General features: G+C 46.5%; 1 protein-coding gene across 8 annotated transcripts in view; it reads right to left on the bottom strand.

Moving 5' to 3' along the window:
• Nucleotides 1-19561, bottom strand: part of UBN2 (ubinuclein 2) — a 1075602-nt gene that overhangs the window by 96178 nt on the left and 959863 nt on the right. For all 8 annotated transcript variants that reach the window (XM_040360987.1, XM_040360994.1, XM_040360990.1 and 5 more), the window contains one exon: nt 1724-1961. In XM_040360987.1, coding sequence (XP_040216921.1) covers nt 1724-1961 — 238 coding nt within the window. The remainder of the gene's footprint in view (nt 1-1723; nt 1962-19561) is intronic.

Here is a 19561-nt window from a genome sequence, read left to right as displayed (position 1 = left end):
GCTGAGAGGCTGAGCCAGCCGTTCCACCACAACCCCGCAGACCAAGCACAGTAGGGATTAGGGACGTGTAAAGCGGCCAAAAATTTTTTTTACCATCTTCTGATAATTGACAGATGAGAAACATCTGTACCTGTTCTGAATTTCAGTTTTAGAAAAAAAAAGGGGGGGATATGTATGTGTGTGTATATTATAAAAGAAGAACAAAGGGTTTCATTTATTACACACATTGCAAGTCCTCATGCATTGGGTTGAATAGGTTAGCTGGGCAGATATCAATATTGTTAAAGCATTTACATGTAGAAATTATATGGATGGATTTGAGTACATATTTTATTATGAGAGATGCCTTGTTTACAATTTTGTGAACTCCCCCTGTATTTGCCGTTGTGCTGCAATGCATGTCAACGGAAAGCACATTATTTCCTGTGGCAATGGTACCTCTTCACTGCAACATGAAACAGTGCATTTTTCCAGCAACTTTGGCTTTATAGACTTCTATAAGTGTTCATGAAAAAGGAATGCACATGCGTTCTGGAGCGTTTTGGGTAGTGTTTTGTGTTTAACAAATTTTTTCCCTTTTCCTAACAAAAATAAAACATGAAGCATGAAAACGCACCAAAACTTGCATAAAAACATGCTACAAAAATGCACTGAATATGCAGCAGCACTAGCGAATAGGGTTGTCCAGATACCAGTATCGGTACCAGTGCAGACACTGAGCATTTCCCCGAGTACTTGTACTCGGGGAAATGCTCCGATGCTTCACCCGATACCTGTACAGTCCGGGATGATCGGTGTGGCGGGGGGAGTTACATGCACCAATCTGCCTGTATACATTTCAATAAAGTCTGACAGCTTCTCCCCAGACCCCCCCCTTTTCAGCTGCTTTAGTGAAAGTTATACAGCAGTGATCCCCCTGTCCCTATATCCCCTCCGTACTGCTGCAGTCCTCCTCCACACCCTGCATCCCGTGTCCTCCTCCGTGATGCTGCTCTCCCCCTCCACGCTCCGTGTCCCCCTCCATGCTGCTCTCCCCCTCGGGGTCCTTGTCCCCCCCCCCCCATGCTGTGTGCCCCCCTCCTTGCTGCTCTCCCCCACCCGGGTCCTTGTCCCCCTCCACTCCCTCTGTCCTTGATCTGTCAGGATGGAGAGCGGAGGTAGGAGCCGCTAAACCCCACTCCTACCCTTTCCAAATGAACACTGAAACATCGTAACCTGTGTTTACAATGCTTCAGTTTATGAATGGAGAGAAGCCTCCTGTCCATTCATTTTAGCTGAGGCTGCAGAGAAAGGGACTGGGGAATCTGTTTCCTTAGTCCCTTTCTCTGTCTCAAAGGGGAGATGTCAGGGGTCTGTTAAGACCCCTGAAATCTCACTAAAGCCCCCCAACAGGGCTAAAAAAAAACATAACAAAAAATAGTAAGAAATTAAAATTGTAAAAAAAAAATACTGACAAATGTGCCACTGTCACATGACATTAAAAAAAAAGAAATCGGTAATTGGTATAGGCGAGTACTTGAAAAAAAGTATCGGTAATTGGTAAGTATCGGTACTTGTCTTAAAAAAGTGGTATCTGGACAACCCTACTAGCGAACCTAGGCTAAATGAATTCAAATGGAATAAAAAAGTTTTTGATTATTCAATAACAAGACTTACCACACATGTTAAAATAAACAAAAAACAATTGATAACATTTTAAACAGGATAATTTTGATGTTCTTACTCTGAGTGATATTATGATGAAATGCAGCTGAGGTAGAACATGGAGATGTTGCACCAGCAGTGTCACTCCCAAAGGTAAGCAACTCCAAAGGAAACTGGAATGGCATATTAACAGGTACCAGGCCACCCAACATGCCAAATGGACTAAGTGAGGTTGTTGTCACATTGGGATTAGTTACTGATAATGGTGCTGTCATAAGGGTCAACGGTGATGTATTTGCAAGAAGAGATGCTGCAGACTATAAAAGAAAATGTGCGTTAGTGGTCAGTTAAAAAAACACAGCTTTTCATAATTTCAATACACAGGAAACTTTCAGAATGAAAAAACAAAACATAAAAACACATTAGGTTTCTCAATTGTGCAGGACTTTGCGAAAAAACAGACTTGCCTACTGTGATGCACTTACAAATGGCCAAGTTCATTTTTTTAAAAGTTATTTTCTAAATTCCAGCTTCCCTACATGGCAATATACAAGTAATTTCACTGTTGCAGAAATTAAAGGCTAGGTTCAACTTTATTACCATGTAACTAAAGCACCTGGCCACCACACCGACCGGATACCCCATTGTGACAGTAGGCGGGGAATTCTCTCCTGGCACCCACTTTCGCAATTTAAAAAACATTCAGACTTCTGCAGTATGTCATGCTCACAGCTGCAGTAACTTGTTTCTGTTATCTAGCCACCCCCACCACACATACACACACACAATATATAGCCAGTGGCCACTGCTCTTGGTGTATAGGAGCCTTCACTAAATGGCAGACTGTGGTCCAGACAGAGTGATACCACCAGTCCACAGCGCTGGATCCCCACTGAGCAGCAGTCATTGGCTGCTAGGCCTGCCGGTGCTCTATCAACCACTGATATCACATATGTGCCCCACCCCCTGCAGAAAAGTTCCCCTTCTAGCTCCTGCCCCCTGCCTGTATAGACATATTGGTCATGTACATTGGGCACTCTGACAGGGACACCTGATATATGGGAGGGCATTGATGAGAGCATCAGTGGACAGGACAGATATGCAAGTGTACTCTGAATGGGGATCCTGATTTGTGGGGGCACCGAATGTATAAAGTTAATCTCATAATGGCACAAAGATGTACTCAGCTGGAAGAAATTTTTAGCAACTGGACATCCTTGAATTTTAATTCAATACCCCTGGTGTATAGTTTTTTAAACCTGCTTCTCCCTGAACTGAAAATAACCTAGAACAAACGGAATCATTAATATATAAAAATATAAATGAGAAGAAAGGGAGTATCAATTTGAACACCAAGAAGAGCAGAAAAGAGGGAATAGAGACCATAACGTGCCCCCTAGATCTCAGAACTGGAAGAGAAAATGTTTTCCCACATACCCCTAGAAATAAGGGTTGTCAACTGAGAGGAGAAGGACAGCGGAGACAAACGAATGGAAAAAAAACAGAATGATCAGTGGAAAAATAAAAGAAGAAACACAAATTCTTATTACACCACCTATAACAGTTTTTTCACATTGAAGTATGAGTCACCAACCCCTCTGTCCCCTCTTTTTTTTTTTTTTTTTTAGTAAGAGACGGGTCCAGTAAGGGAGAGGAGAGACTGGGTGAGAGGAAGAGGAGACCGGAGAATAGAAAAAGAAGGGTAACGAGAGAAGTAAAAAAAATAAAAAGACAAAGATGCCAGTAGGTGAAGGTATATATAACTTAACAGGTAACTCCACTTTTGTATGAAAATAATTTGCACATAAAAATGCAGAGCAATATGGCTACCCAGAGGCGCTCTGCACACAGATGGTGTACAGAACACCCCCTGAAAATGTAATTTCCTGCTTGTGTGATTGGCTTACCAATTTTCACAGAAGTCGGTACGAAGATACAAACCAGGTTTTTTTTAAGCATCCCCTGTAACTAAAATGTCATTTTTGGTGAGGTACTCTCAAAGAGAAAACATGTCTAAATCAATGCAGACCCTGCCAATTTCCTCATTAGAGCCATGCAGATGCAGCAGCTGATTGAGAACTATTAAACCACTCCCATACTCCTTCACTCTGCACATAGACAGAAACACATTTTTCTTCAGAACAACAAAAGGTAGGAATCTGCAACAAAGCTTGTTAAAATACCTGCAATGTACATATATTACCCAGAGGATAATGTTTTTTTGCGAAACATAAGTGGTGAAGGAAGAGATCATTCAAAATGTCTTGATATGCTGATGCCTTAAGAGTTCCCTTCACTAGAACTAAGCGGCCAAACCCAACCCCTGAAAAAACAAACCCCACACCATAATCCCCCCTCCACCAAATGATTCGGACCAGTGCACAAAGCAAGGTCCATTAAGACACAGATCAGCGAGTTTGGGGTGGGGTGGAGGCTTGCACAGAGTCCTGACCTCAACCCGATAGAACACTTTTGGAATGAATTAGAGCAGAGCCAGGCCTTCTCGCCCACATCACTGTCCTTGTGGACAGACTTACTAGAAGAGTTTAAGCTGTTATAGCTGCAAAGGGTGGGCCAACTCAATATTGAACCCCACGGACTAAGACTGGGAAGTTCATGTGCGTGTAAAGGAAGGTGACCCAATACTTTTGGCAATAAATAATTGTTTTAGTATGGTAATAGCTAGAACCAACGTGTTAGTATAGAGTATTTTAGGGGATGCAATATATAGGTATCAGAGTGGCAAATAGATAAAAAACAGAGGTTGCAATTTTATTAAAGATCAAATGTAACTACTCACAAACCTAGGTAGTGCACATGCTCATCCGGCCACTACATGTGGCTACTATCTCCTAGCTTTGCCAAAGCTTCTAGCACAAGGAGGACCTCACCTGGGTCCCTGCTGGCTGATAAGTTTTGAAGTTATGTCATTTATCAGAGCCCATCACAGCCTCATCAGAGTTGGGCTCTGATGGACATTTCATTATTTTTTGTAAAATATGAAAGAAGATGTTACGCCGAGTAAATAGATACCCAACATCTCATGCTTTAAAATTCTGCATGCTTGTAGAATGGCGCCAAACTACAGTACTTAAAAATTTCCATAGACGACGCTTTAAAAATTTCTACGTTACCAGTTTAGAGTTACAGAGGAGATCTAGTGCTAGAATTATTGTTCTCGCTCTGGCGCTCACGGCGATAACGCTCATTTGTGGTTTGAACACTGCTTACATATGTGGGCGTGACCTACGTATGCGGTCACTTCTGCACGCAAGCACGGGGGGACAGGGAAATTTTTAATTTTTATACAGTCAGGTCCATAAATAATTGAGACAAAAACAGTGATGTATCCTCCACCAGACTATGGATTGGCTCCTTACCAGATTTCCACGATCCCTTATGACAGGGGATCATAAACAGCATGTATTAGGTAGTCACTCCCAGTTCAGACATATACGGTCCTAATGGGTCTCATTCACAAGTAATTTCACCGGCATCAATGCCCACCATGTAAGAAACAATAACAGCTCCATATAGTGATATGTAACCTCTGAGGGTATAAAATAGATAAATAAACATTTAAAGGGGGCGTACCATCATCCAGAGTCTAGATAAATAGGGTATTGGCTCCGAGGTCCCCAAACCAAAGAGCTCCATATAGTGTATTAAATGGGTAAAATAATTTATTAAAAAGTAGAATTGCATTTTCCATTTGACACACATACACCTACCTCCTGGAGAGTGTTCTTGATCTGGCCAACTGTTGTGAAGGGTGTTTTCTTCACAAGGGAAAGAATTCTTCGGTCATCCACCAGTGTTGTTTTCCATGGTCGTCCAGGTCTTTTGGCGTTGCTGAGCTCACCAGTGCATTCTTTCTTTTTAAGGATGTTCCAACCAGTTGATTTGGCCACGCCTAATGTTTTTTCTATCTCTCTGATGGGTTTTGTTTTGTTTTTTCAGCCTAATGATGGCTTGCTTCACTGATAGTTACAGCTCTTTGGATCTCATATTGAGAGTTGACAGCAACAGATTCCAAATGCAAATAGCACACTTGAAATGAACTCAGGACCTTTTATCTGCTCCTTGTAAATGGGATAATTAGGGAATAACACACACCAGGCCATGGAACAGCTGAGCAGTCAATTGTCCCATTACTTTTGGTCCCTTAAAGGTTATGAAGGTTTGTTTTTTATTTTCTAAATAGGTTCCTTTAAGCTAGTGCATTGTTGGTTCACTTACCTTTTCCTTCAATTTCCCTTCTAAATGGTTTTTTTCTTTGTCTGAATTTCTCACTTCCTGTTTCTTTTCAGTAAGCTTGCCACCATCATTCGAGCAGTGGTTAGTCAGCCAGAACAGCTTACTGAACAGCTTACTGAGGAGGAACAGGAAGTGAGAAATTCAGACAAAGAAAAAAAAACATTTAGAAGGAAAATCGAAGGAAAAGGTAAGTGAACTAACAATGCACTAGCTTAAAGGAGCCTATTTAGATTAAAAAAAAATAACCTTTACAACCCCTTTAAAAAGTGGGAGGCACATATACAAACTGTTGTAATTCCTACACCGTTTCATATCAAATCCATTGTGGTGGTGTATAGAGCCAAACAGATTAGAATTGTGTCGATGTCCCAATATTTATGGACCTGACTGTACATACACACATTATTTATTGCAATTGTTTTTTCTTTTTTTTTAACCCTGTTGGGGGGCTTTGGTGAGATTTCAGGGGACTTAACAGACCTGACATCTCCCCTTTGAGACAGAGAACGGTATTAAGGAAACATATTCCCCAGTCCCTTTCTCTGCAGTCTCAGCTAAAATGAATGGACAGGAGACTCCTCTCCATTCATAAACTGAAGCATCAAACACAGGTTGCGATGTTTCAGTTATGTTAATGGACAGAGTCAGTGATTACTGACTCTGTTCATTCGGAAAAGGTAGGAGCCAGGTTTAGAGGCTCCAACCTCCGCTCTCCATCCTGACAGATCGAGGACAGAGGGAGTGGAGGAGGACATTGAGGGGGGCACAGAGGGGGAGAGCAGCAGGAGGGGGACATAGAGCATGGACAGCAGCAGCACGGAGGGGGACACACAGCACGGAGGGGGGCAAAGACCCGGAGGGGGACAACGGAGCGCGGAAGGGGACACAGGGACAGTCAGCGGTGATCGGTGCATCTTTGGGGGGAGTTACAAGCATAGATCACCGCTGTATATATTTCACTAAAGCAGTTGAAAAAGGGGGGGGGAGTAAAGGGAGAAGCTGTCTGGCTTTATTGAAATGTATACAGGCAGATCGGTGCATGCAACTCCCCCCGCCGCACCAATCATCCCTGACTGTACAGGTATCGGGTGAAGCATCGGAGCATTTCCCCCAGTACAAGTACTCGGGAAAATGCTCGGTATTGGTACCGATACTAGTATGGGGACAACCCTAATATAGATATATATATAAATATATATATTGTATTCCATTTTTTTACACTGTCCCTTTAACCACATCAATACTGGGCACTTTCACCCCCTTCCTTCCCAGACCAATTTTCAGCTTTCAGCGCTCTCGCACTTTCATTGACAATTGTGTGGTCATGCTACACTGTACCCAAATACATTTTTTATCATTTTATCATTTGTTCACACAAATAGAGCTTTATTTTGGTGGTATTTATTCACGACGGAAATTTGGAAAAAAAATATTATTTTCTTCTTTCTATTTTAAGAGAAATCCAATAAAATATAACTTTGTCATAAATTTAAGCCAAAATGTATTCTGCTACATGTTTTTGGTATAAAAAATCCCGTTAAGTGTATAATTGGTTTGTGTGATCACAGACAGATGTACGCAGATGATCATGTACAGATGTGCACAGGTGATCACAGACATATGTATGCAGATAATCATTGGGACATGTGATTTTACTGTTACATATGTGGGGACATGTGTGTTAACTTTGTGTGTTTACATTGTGGGGACACTAGACTGATCAGTGAGTAAAAAAAACAGCTCATACTCACTGATGACCAGCCGGCTCCAGCAATCTGCTTTCCTCTCCTCACCGACAACTTCTGTGTGAGGAGAGCTAATCACCTAGCAACCGGCTCTCTATTTACATCGCATGATGGCTGTGATTGGATATGGCCCTCGTGTGATCAGGAGGGCCAATCACAGAGCCCTCCTGCCGATCGGAGATGCACCGTGTCCGGTGTGAGAGGGAGGGGCCTGATGCGGACGCTGGACAGGTGCAAATGCTGAGGCTCGCAAATTCACCATCCAGCAGCATGAAGGTCTAACATGAGGCCGGCTCTCTCACCTCCCCTGCCCCCCCGAGCGTGTCCCCAGGCAGCCCTGAGAACTAAAGCCGTAGTAGTGTGGGTCCCTACCTCCACCTCCTTGTCTCTGCATGCCGGGCGCCTGCTTTAGTCTGATCGCGGCTCCGCTGCTTTGGTCTGATCGCGACGGCTGGTGGGAGTAGCCAGGAAGCTGGAAGCCTGGAACAGCATTGAGCCAAGTGCAGGGGGTCTTGCGGCGGCAAAAGGACACCATCGCAGAAGGCGGAGGCAGACTGCAGAGTGGTATGCAAGACACCCAAGGTAGGGACTAAGGAGACCTAGGACAGAAGAGGGCACAAACTGTCCAAATTGAAAATAATGGTGCAACACTTTGAGCGCAGCCTGAGGAGTTGCAGATATTTCATCCTAGCACATTGGCTGTAAAACCTGAATTACTGCAAAAACAGGCAGAGACCAGAGCAATAAGGGGGTGAGTTTACCTTCCCCATCACAATTGCACAAATAGACTGTATATTGCCTGCTGGAATGTTGGATTGTTATTTCTGAAAACCGAGGAGACAACTGGTTTTATCTACCCAATCCGCTTAATCTGCCTAATCTGCTTTAACTGCCTAATCTGTCTAATCTGCTTAAACTGCCAGGTGCTCTTGAGTAATAGTCTGCAAAACTGAGCAAATAGAGCCTGCACATTGCCTGTTGAGATAGTGAAATACTGGACTATTATTATAAGACGTGTAACTGTTTGGGCACTGTTATGACTTTACGAGCAACCTGATGAGACTTTACACTGTTTACAGGATTGTTGAAATATGTTGAAATATTGACATCTAGGTCACATCTATGAAATCCTGGAGGCATAACGTCAAGGCTTTTTAACAACGAGGTATCTAGCGGGAAAAAAAAAAGTAGCCTGTGCATAAAGACTTTACATCGCCTGCTTGAATGTTGAGCTATGAACATCTATAAAGTTCAAGAGATATAGAAGTTAAGGTATCTAACGGCATAGTTACTAGTGAATAAAAAGGCATTCTGAATACAGAGACTTTATACCGCCAGTAGAAACATTGAATGATAACCAATTATGAAACCCAGGTGACATAGCAGGCATAACAAAGTGCTGACCAAAAAAAAAAGGGGGGCAGGCTATATATAGATTCTATATTGCTGACGGGAAGATTTGGTCTACTAAAACCCAAGAAATCTAGGACACATAAGAGGCAAAGTTTTAAACTGCCAAGGCACCAGTGAATAGAAGAGATCTACTAAGCCGTCTGGCTTAGACCCCCCTGGAGTGTGTGACTACTCCCCATCCCTCCATCCCCTTTTACTCCGGGAGTTAGACTTATAATTACATATAAGAAACAGACACTGTAAACAGGCATCCTTTATCCTACTACTACAGTGCCTGAACTCGTATAATTTAATAATGAGGGGAAGATCAGAGAGAGGGGCAGCAGCAAACCTCCCTAGAACGAGTGCAAGCCCAGGATCTATTAAAAAATATACGAGCAAGGGGGGAAAGGAGAGTCCTGGAATAAAAACGGGACCCAAAAGTAATACGGAATCACCTTTACTGATAAGCGAAGAGACAGATGAGGAAGTGGGTATGGATACTAGACAAAAAAAGCAACCATTAACAAAAGGTGAAATGGCGGAAATGCTGGCAGGAATGGAATCAAGGTTGGAAACATCAATAAAAGGGGAAATAGCAATCCTAAGTCAGGATATGAAACATGCTAAAAAGGGTGGAGAAAGTGGAGAAAGGTTGGATAATCATGGGTCTGAAGAAAAAGGATTGAAGGAAAAGATGGATGAGATGTGTAGGGAACAAAGATATATGATGTACACAATTGAAGACCAAGAAAATAGGAACAGAAGAAAAAATATTAGGATTAGAGGGCTACCGGAAAGGCAAGGAGAAGATGAGGATTTACAAAAACAAATGGATAAGGTATTCGGCCATATGATGGGAACAACAGAAGCAAAGAACAAAATGTAATTTGAAAGGATCCATAGGATCAGAAACCCCGCTGAAGTGTCAGGAGATGTGCCAAGAGACGTTATAGCTAGATTCCATAACTATCAAGATAAGGAACAGATAAGGACATATATGAGAACTAACGAACCCTCCAAATACGGTAAGACAACTGTGCAGGTATTTCCAGACCTGGCAGCAGAGACTCTTTCCGGGAGAAGAACACTTAAACCATTACTGGAACAACTCAAGAAGCTGAACATACAATATACTTGGGCTTTCCCAGCCTGCCTAACCAGACGCAAAGAAGGCCGTTAAGCAACCTTAAGATTCCCAAAAGATAACCCAAATTTCTGCAAGAGATTGAACAACCCACTAGTTGAGATCCCAGACTGGTGGGAAAAACAAGATCCTGTAGACAATGTGGAAGATCTACAGTATTGGCAGCCGGCGTGGAAGAATAAACCACCAGGATTAAAGAGGAAATAGAAAGGAGGACCTGATAATAATTAATTAAAAGAAAAAGGGGAAAAGGGAAAAAAATAAAAAATTATGTAGCAGCAAAAGTTGAAAACGGTATTGGGGAGGAGAAGGGATGCGAAGAGGGGAGGTGGATGCGGGTGAAGCATTGGACATGTTCCGAGTGGCACCACATAGCTCATCCTCTAGGGGGACGAACCAGGGTCGAGAGGAATGAGGAGGGCCACGGTTCACGGGGCCTCGGGGAGGCCAAATTCCCCTCAAAGGGTGGGGGGTGGGATGGGAGGGGACAGGTGGGAGGGGACGGGGGTGGGTGGTGAGGGTCGGGGTGGGTTTAGGGTAGGAATGTAGAACCCCAGGAGATGTTACAGTGGGGATCGAAAGTTTGGGCACCCCAGGTAAAAATGTGTATTAATGTGCATAACGAAGCCAAGGAAAGATGGAAAAATCTCCAAAAGGCATCAAATTACAGATTAGAAATTCTTATAATCTGTCAAAAAATTTTAGATTTTATTTCCATTATTTACACTTTCAGAATTACAGAAAACAAAAAAATGGCGTCTGCAAAAGTTTGGGCACCCTGCAGAATTTATAGCATGCACTGCCCCCTTTGCAAAGCTGAGACCTGCCACTGTCATGGATTGTTCTCAATAATCACTGGGAAGACCAGGTGATGTCAATCTCAAAGGTTTTAAATGCCCAGACTCATCTGACCTTGCCCCAACAAACAGCACCATGGGTTCTTCTAAGCAGTTGTCTAGAAATCTGAAACTGAAAATAGTTGACGCTCACAAAGCTGGAGAAGGCTATAAGAAGATAGCAAAGCATTTTCAGATGTCAATATCCTCTGTTCGGAATGTAATTAAGAAATGGCAGTCATCAGGAACAGTGGAAGTTAAAGCAAGATCTGGAAGACCAAGAAAAATATTAGAGACAGAACAGCTCGCAGGATTGTGAGAAAAGCAATTCAAAACCCATGTTTGACTGCACAATCCCTCCAGAAAGATCTGGCAGACACTGGAGTTGTGGTAAACTATTCCACTATAAAGAGATACTTGTACAAATATGGTCTTCATGGAAGAGTCATCATAAGAAAACCTCTTCTACGTCTTTACCACAAAAATCAGCGTTTGAACATATAGACAAGCCTGATGCATTTTGGAAACAAGTTCTGTGGACCGATGAGGTTAAAATACAACTTTTTGGCCGGAATGAGCAAAGGTACTGTCAGGTCACCTGTGGCCAGGTGACAAATGCACCCCGTAGGGGTCAGGGATGCACCACAGGGAAGTGAACCCTATAGCCGACTACTGCTGGCAGGGAGGAAGCGTAACCCAAGATCACCCAGGGCGCGGAGTCTAAGACCCAGTTTTGTATTCACCAGAGCCTTTGATGGTAAGGATGGTCTTGGCCGCAACTGGGTCCAGGTCGCGTTCCCGGGATTCCTTAAGTCACACTCCGCAGGGAGAAAGGGGAAGCAGCCAGCAGGACAAACAGTGGTGATGGACAGGCCGAGGTCAGGGCAACAGGCAGACAAGGATAACCGTGGGACATGCAAATAGTCAGGGGCACAGGCAGACAAGGAAGTCGGGGACAAGCCAAAACGGTACACGGAAAGATGATCGTAGCACTCTGCAAACAGGAACTAGCAAACTACACTGCAGACAGGAACTAAGCATAGGAACACTGGAGATCAGGTAAACAGACAGACTTGATGCATATTCATGACAGTACCCTCCCTCTTACGAGGCCTCCCCCTCCCCCGCCTGGGTCCGGGTTTAGAGGGAAACTTCAGATGAAAATTCTTCAATAGACGAGGTGCAAAGACCTCTGATGCAGGAACCCAAGACCTCTCCTCAGGACCAAAGCCTTTCCAATGAACGAGGTACTGAAGAGCGCCTCTACAGAGTCGGGAATCCAGAACTTGACTGACCTCATACTCCTGATTCTCCTCAGAGACTGGTGCCGTGGTGGGGAGAGGACGAGAGAACCTATTAAGGACTAAAGGCTTCAGAAGGGAAACATGGAAGGAGTTAGAGATTTTGAGGTTTTTGGGAATCTGAAGTTTGAAACAAACTGGATTCAGCTTAGCCGTTATGGTGTATGGACCAATGAATCTTGGAGCAAACTTCAGAGAAGGAACTCGGAGCTTGATGTTTCTGGTGGAGAGCCAGACTTTGTCCCCTGGTTGAAGAGAAGGCGGTTTACGCCTGCGGCGGTCAGCAAAGCCTTTGAATTTGTCGGCAGCTGCCCGGAGGGAATCATGGACGTCACTCCAGATGGAATTGAAGGACTCCTGAGCTGAAGCCAAAGCTGGGATATCCAGAGAACAGGTCATGGGAAGTGGAAGTTGAGGATGTCTTCCATAAACTGAGAAAAAGGGTGTTCTCTGCGAACTGGTATTTACATGAAGGGACACCGGAAGGAGCAGATGGGAAGGTGATGTTTCTGAGTCCAATACTCCACCTTCTAAATGTATTAGACCTGAGCGTTTCCCGGGCGAAGCGGGCAGGAGTCACGAAGATGGCCCTTGCCTCCACAATAGAGGCACAAGCCCAGAGTTCTGCGTCTAGCACGTTCTTCGGGGTGTTAGTCTGGTCCGGCCCAGCTGCATAGGTTCCTCAGCAGGCAGAGGATGGTCCACGGGACGAAGTGAGGGAAGCACAGACTGACTAAGACCTAGGGAGTGCTGGTGTCTTTTCTCAATGGACCTCTCCTGAAAACGAATATCGATCTGGTTGCACAGGGAGATGACATCGTCCAGACCAACGGGGATGGTTCTTCCCGCTAATTCGTCCTTCACTCGGTCAGAGAGGCCATGTAAAAAGGTAGCGACCAGGGCCTCATTGTTCCAGCTCAATTCAGCTGAGAGTATACGGAACTGAAGAGCATATTGACCCACTGAACGAGATTCTTGGCGGAGACGTAGCAGAGCACTGGCCGCTGAAGAGGCCCGAGCCGGCTCTTCAAAGATGTTCCGAAAGAGCTTTAGGAAGTTGAACAGGCTGGAAACTACCGGATCATTCCTCTCCCACATAGGGGCAGCCCAGGCCAAAGCTTCACCGGAAAGGAGGGAAATAATATAGGCTACCTTTGCCCGATCAGACAAGAAGTTTTGAGGCTGAAGTTCAAAATGGATGGTACACTGGCTAAGAAACCCCCTGCAGGCCTTGGCGTCTCCAGAAAAACGAACTGGAGGTGGTGGCTGGTGCGACGGGCGCTGCCGCTGGTTGTACTTGGGGTTGTAGATTCGGGGTTCCCAACGAGGTCTGAAGCTGGTCAAAGTGGGAAGCCAGATCCTGAAGGAAACGCATCACCTGAGCCTGATTAGCTTCATGCGTCTCGAGTCTGTGAACAACGCCCTGTAATGGATCATCTGCAGGAAGCGGCACGTCGGCCGGGTTCATGGCTGTTCAAACTGTCAGGTCACCTGTGGCCAGGTGACAAATGCACCCCGTAGGGGTCAGGGATGCACCACAGGGAAGTGAACCCTATAGCCGACTACTGCTGGCAGGGAGGAAGCGTAACCCAAGATCACCCAGGGCGCGGAGTCTAAGACCCAGTTTTGTATTCACCAGAGCCTTTGATGGTAAGGATGGTCTTGGCCGCAACTGGGTCCAGGTCGCGTTCCCGGGATTCCTTAAGTCACACTCCGCAGGGAGAAAGGGGAAGCAGCCAGCAGGACAAACAGTGGTGATGGACAGGCCGAGGTCAGGGCAACAGGCAGACAAGGATAACCGTGGGACATGCAAATAGTCAGGGGCACAGGCAGACAAGGAAGTCGGGGACAAGCCAAAACGGTACACGGAAAGATGATCGTAGCACTCTGCAAACAGGAACTAGCAAACTGCACTGCAGACAGGAACTAAGCATAGGAACACTGGAGATCAGGTAAACAGACAGACTTGATGCATATTCATGACAGGTACGTTTGGAGAAAGGGCACAGAATTTAATGAAAAGAACCTCTGTCCAACTGTTAAGCATGGGGGTGGATCAATCATGCTTTGGGGTTGTATTGCAGCCAGTGGCAAAGGGAACATTTCACGAGTAGAAGGAAAAATGGATTCAATAAAATTTCAGCAAATTTTGGATGGTAACTTGATGCCATCTGTGAAAAAGCTGAAGTTAAAGAGAGGATGGCTTCTACAAATGGATAATGATCCTAAACACACCTCAAAATCCACGGGGGATTACATCAAGAGGCGTAAACTGAAGGGTTTGCCATGGCCTTGACAATCTCCTTACCTCAACATAATTGAAAATCTATGGATAGACCTTAAAAGAGCAGTGTGTGACAGTAGCCCAGAAATCTCAAAGAACTGGAAGACTTTTGTAAGGAAGAATGGGAAAAGATACCTCAAACAAGAATTAGACTCTTGGCTGGCTACAAAAAGCGTTTACAAGCTGTGATACTTGCCAAAGGGGTGTCACGTACCTCAGAGGGTGAGCCCGACGTGCAGGAAGTGGCAGCCGTTACTCCTCTGATTCCGGGACCCCTGATAGAGTAGACAGGAGGAACGGAAATGCAGAGTCGCACAAGCGCCTGGAGAGACGCTGATGCAGGGGCTGTTGGTCGCTTCTGCAGGATCTGATGGAGTCTCTGGAAGGCAGGTGCAGCCTGGCAAGTAGCAGACCGGTGGGAAGAGGTCTGGAAGATCAAGCAGCAACAAGTCCCAGAAGACAGTGCAAGTCCCAGAAGCCGGAGAGAAGCTGGACCAGCCGATCAGGCGCAGGAAGGTCAGGATGGTAGAGGGGTCGTCAAGCCGGGTCAGTAACAGGCGGGCGGCAGAGTACCAGGGATGAGGCAGAGGGATGGTCGGAGCAAGCCAAAAGGTCAGGGCAGGCGGAAGACAGGATCAACAGGAACAAGCCGGGTATCAGGATTAGGATTCAAGCAGGGGTAACAGGTACTGGCAGGTTCAGGAAACACTTCAGACCGGACAGCAAGGGGCCAGACTCCCAGGACGCCTTAAGTACCTTGTTTTGGCGCCGAATTGCCGTTTGCACGTGCCCGTGCGCCGTTGCCGCCGGTGCGCGTGCCCGTGCGCGCCGTTGCGCGTGCCCGTGCGCGCCGTTGCCGCGATTGCGTGTGCCCCGCGCGCGCCGATGCGCCGCTAGCGCCATCTGGTGGCTGAGGTATTTCATGACATTGCCCCCCTCCAATGGGCAGCCTCCGGATGCCCAATCGAGACATCTCCAGTGGATGCGAGTCCTTAAATGATTGGATTAGTCTCTCAGCATGTATGTTGTCCTCTGGTTCCCATGAATTCTCCTCGGGCCCATACCCCTTCCATTTAACGAGGAACTGAATTTGGTTGCGTCTCCTCCTGCAATCAAGGATGGATTCTACCTCAAATTCTTCTTCCCCATTGACTAATACCGGTTCTGGGGGACCAGTATCTCGTTCAGGAAAGGGATTGGGAACATCCGGCTTGAGCAAAGCAACATGGAAGACTGGATGAATTCGAAAGGTTTCTGGTAAATCAAGTTCGTAGGCTACCTCATTTATCTTTCTTTTAACAGAGAAGGGGCCCACAAATTTAGGGCCTAGCTTCTTCGTGGGACATGCAAGTCTTAGATTCAGAGTGGACAAATAAACTTTGGTTCCAGGTTCCAGATTGAGTTCTCCTCTTCTTCCCCTGTCAAAGATCTCTTTATTGCGTTCCTGTGTCTTAGTCATTGTCTCCTGCAGGATCCTGTTATTTGTGTTGAAAAAGTTTAGAGTATCCTGGACAGCGGGTACCGTACTCTCCGGAATAGAATTAGACAGGAACAGAGGATGAAACCCGTAGTTGGCATAAAAGGGTGACTGTTTGGTGGCGGAGTGAATAGAATTATTGTAAGCGAATTCCGCTAAGGGCAGCAGGGACACCCAATCTTCTTGAGAGAACGAGGAGAAGCAGCGGAGATACTGCTCAAGAGTTTGATTTGTTCTCTCCGTCTGCCCATTTGACTGTGGGTGGTATGCTGATGAAAAGGAGAGACCGATTTTGAGACTACTGCAGAGTGCCCTCCAGAACCTAGACGTGAACTGCACCCCCCGATCGGACACGATGTCCGCTGGGACGCCGTGAAGCCTAACAATTTCCCTGATGAAAACTTTGGCTGTTTCCGGGGCAGAGGGTGTGCCTTTCAAAGGGACAAAGTGTGCCATCTTTGAGAGCCTGTCCACGACCACAAAGATAGTGGTGAAGCCTTCTGATGGGGGAAGTTCCACAATGAAATCCATGGAGATCATTCTCCATGGTCTCTCTGGCACTGATAACGGTTTAAGGAGTCCCCAGGCTCTAAGCTTGCTTCCCTTGTTGCGAATGCACGTGGTGCAAGACTCCACATAGTCCTTGCAGTCCTTCAGAAGTTGAGGCCACCAAAAGGTGCGTTGCAAAAGTTCCGAGGTTTTTTGTATCCCAAAGTGACCGGCCAACTCATGATCGTGACAAGAGCTCAGAACATCAATTCGTAGACTCTCGGGCACGAAGATCTTGTCCTGATGCCATAGCAAACCGTCCCTGGACTGCAGCTCCGAACCAGATAAAGGGAAAATTCCAGCAGAGGCTTGCCTGATTTGCGGTAATAAGTCCCTTTGTAACAATAGAAAGTTCCCAGATGACAAGATGGTGTCAGGGGGACTGAGAGACCCTGAATCTCCGTACATGCGGGAAAGAGCATCCGGCTTGGTGTTTTTTGACCCTGGCCTGTATGTGATATGAAAAGAGAATCTTGTAAAAAAAAAGTGCCCATCTGGCCTGGCGTGGTTTAAGTCTCTTGGCCACCTTCAGGTACTCGAGATTCTTGTGGTCAGTGTAAATTAAAATTGGGTGCGCTGCGCCCTCCAGGAGGTAACGCCACTCCTCCAGAGCGGCCTTTATTGCCAACAACTCTCGGTCCCCGACGTCATAATTTCTTTCTGCTTCAGACAACTTACGGGAGAAGTAAGCAACGGGATGTAACAGAGCCTTGGGGCCCTGTCTCTGCGAAAGAACTGCCCCAACCGCGGTTTCAGACGCATCCACCTCAAGAATGTATGGCAAACTCGCGTCGGGGTGTCTGAGAATGGATGCCGAAGTGAACAAGTTCTTCAGGGTTTCAAAGGCTGTTTGGGCTTCTGTAGTCCAGCGGAAACGAGCAGTCTGTTTGGTCAAATCCGTTATAGGAGCAATGATGCTGGAGAAAGCTCTGATGAATTTCCTATAAAAATTCGAGAAGCCGACAAATCGCTGAACGCCCTTTCGGTCCGTAGGTGCTGGCCAGTCGAGAATCGCTGAGACCTTCTGGGGGTCCATCTCAACGCCTTTTATGGAAATTATAAGCCCCAGGAACTGTATACTTGAGCGTTCGAACTCGCATTTATCGGGTTTGGCATACAGTCCGTGGGTTCGGAGACGCTCAAGTACATTCCTGACGTGTAGCCGGTGTTTTTCCAGAGAAGGGGAGAAGATCAGGATATCGTCCAGATAAATGATGACAAAGAGGTCCAGGTAGTCTCTAAAAATGTCATTCACGAAGTGTTGGAACGTTGCTGGGGCGTTACAGAGCCCGAAGGGCATGACTAAATATTCGAAGTGCCCGAAACGGGTACGAAAAGCGGTTTTCCACTCATCCCCTTCACGTATGCGGACTAAGTTGTAGGCCCCACGGAGGTCTAGTTTGGTAAAGACAACCGCGGACCCAAGACGTTGAAACAGTTCAGGCACCAAGGGGAGAGGGTACCGGTTCTTAATTGTTATCTTATTAAGTTCCCGATAGTCCACACAAGGGCGAAGGGAATGGTCTTTTTTTTCCACAAAAAAGATGCCTGCTCCCGCGGGTGATGTGGATGGGCGGATGAACCCCTTCCTCAGACTTTCATCGATGTATGTTTTTAAAGTCTCTAGTTCAAGTCCTGTTAAGGGAAAGATCCTTCCGAAGGGAACTTCAGCACCTGGAAGGAGTTCAATGGGGCAATCGTAGGCCCTGTGTGGTGGAAGGGTCTCAGCCCCCTTCTTGCTGAAAACATCCAGGTAGTCGTGGTAAGCTTCTGGAACAGATTGACGGGTCTCGATGTCGAAGTCCATACAAAGTAAAGGCAGAGGGCCGAGTCATTCCAGGTTGTGTCTGAGCTCCATCTGCGAAACTCGGACACATAGTCCTCTGCTGGTCTGCGACCCTGTTGCAGGGCGTGCAAAGCGGCCTCCGCGGAGGCGGCCTGGTGAGGGTCCTCATACAGCAGAGACATGGCTTGGAAAAAGGTAGTAACATTGTCAAGTGATGGATCTTTGTTTTCCAGGAGGCGATGGGCCCAAGCTTGCGGTTCGCCAGACAGCAGTGAGATGGCGAAACCCACTTTAGTGGCTTCTAACGAAAAGGTCCGTGGCTGCAGAGCAAAGTACAGTTCGCAAGCATTGCGGAAGGCCCGGTATCTACTACGTTCACCCGCGAACCTCTCGGGCATAGGGACTTTGGGTTCGGGCGGCAGCATGATCACGGATGGGGAAGCAGATGCCCCAGAAGCCGCTGCAGCGGTGGTGGGAGTAGATAGAGCCTGGACACGATTCTCCAAACGCGTGTAGCCTTCTTGTAAGGTTCGGACGGCCTGGGTCAGTCCCTCAAGATGGCGGCAAAGTTCCTGCATAGGATCCACTCCCTGCGCGGGCTCGGACATGGCTGTCCGGTACTGTCACGTACCTCAGAGGGTGAGCCCGACGTGCAGGAAGTGGCAGCCGTTACTCCTCTGATTCCGGGACCCCTGATAGAGTAGACAGGAGGAACGGAAATGCAGAGTCGCACAAGCGCCTGGAGAGACGCTGATGCAGGGGCTGTTGGTCGCTTCTGCAGGATCTGATGGAGTCTCTGGAAGGCAGGTGCAGCCTGGCAAGTAGCAGACCGGTGGGAAGAGGTCTGGAAGATCAAGCAGCAACAAGTCCCAGAAGACAGTGCAAGTCCCAGAAGCCGGAGAGAAGCTGGACCAGCCGATCAGGCGCAGGAAGGTCAGGATGGTAGAGGGGTCGTCAAGCCGGGTCAGTAACAGGCGGGCGGCAGAGTACCAGGGATGAGGCAGAGGGATGGTCGGAGCAAGCCAAAAGGTCAGGGCAGGCGGAAGACAGGATCAACAGGAACAAGCCGGGTATCAGGATTAGGATTCAAGCAGGGGTAACAGGTACTGGCAGGTTCAGGAAACACTTCAGACCGGACAGCAA

This window comes from Rana temporaria, chromosome 7 (assembly GCF_905171775.1).
Source record: "Rana temporaria chromosome 7, aRanTem1.1, whole genome shotgun sequence".
NCBI classification, from domain to species: Eukaryota; Metazoa; Chordata; class Amphibia; order Anura; family Ranidae; genus Rana; species Rana temporaria.
Note: the sequence above shows the minus strand (reverse complement) of the source record. Positions and strands in the feature narration are given on the sequence as shown.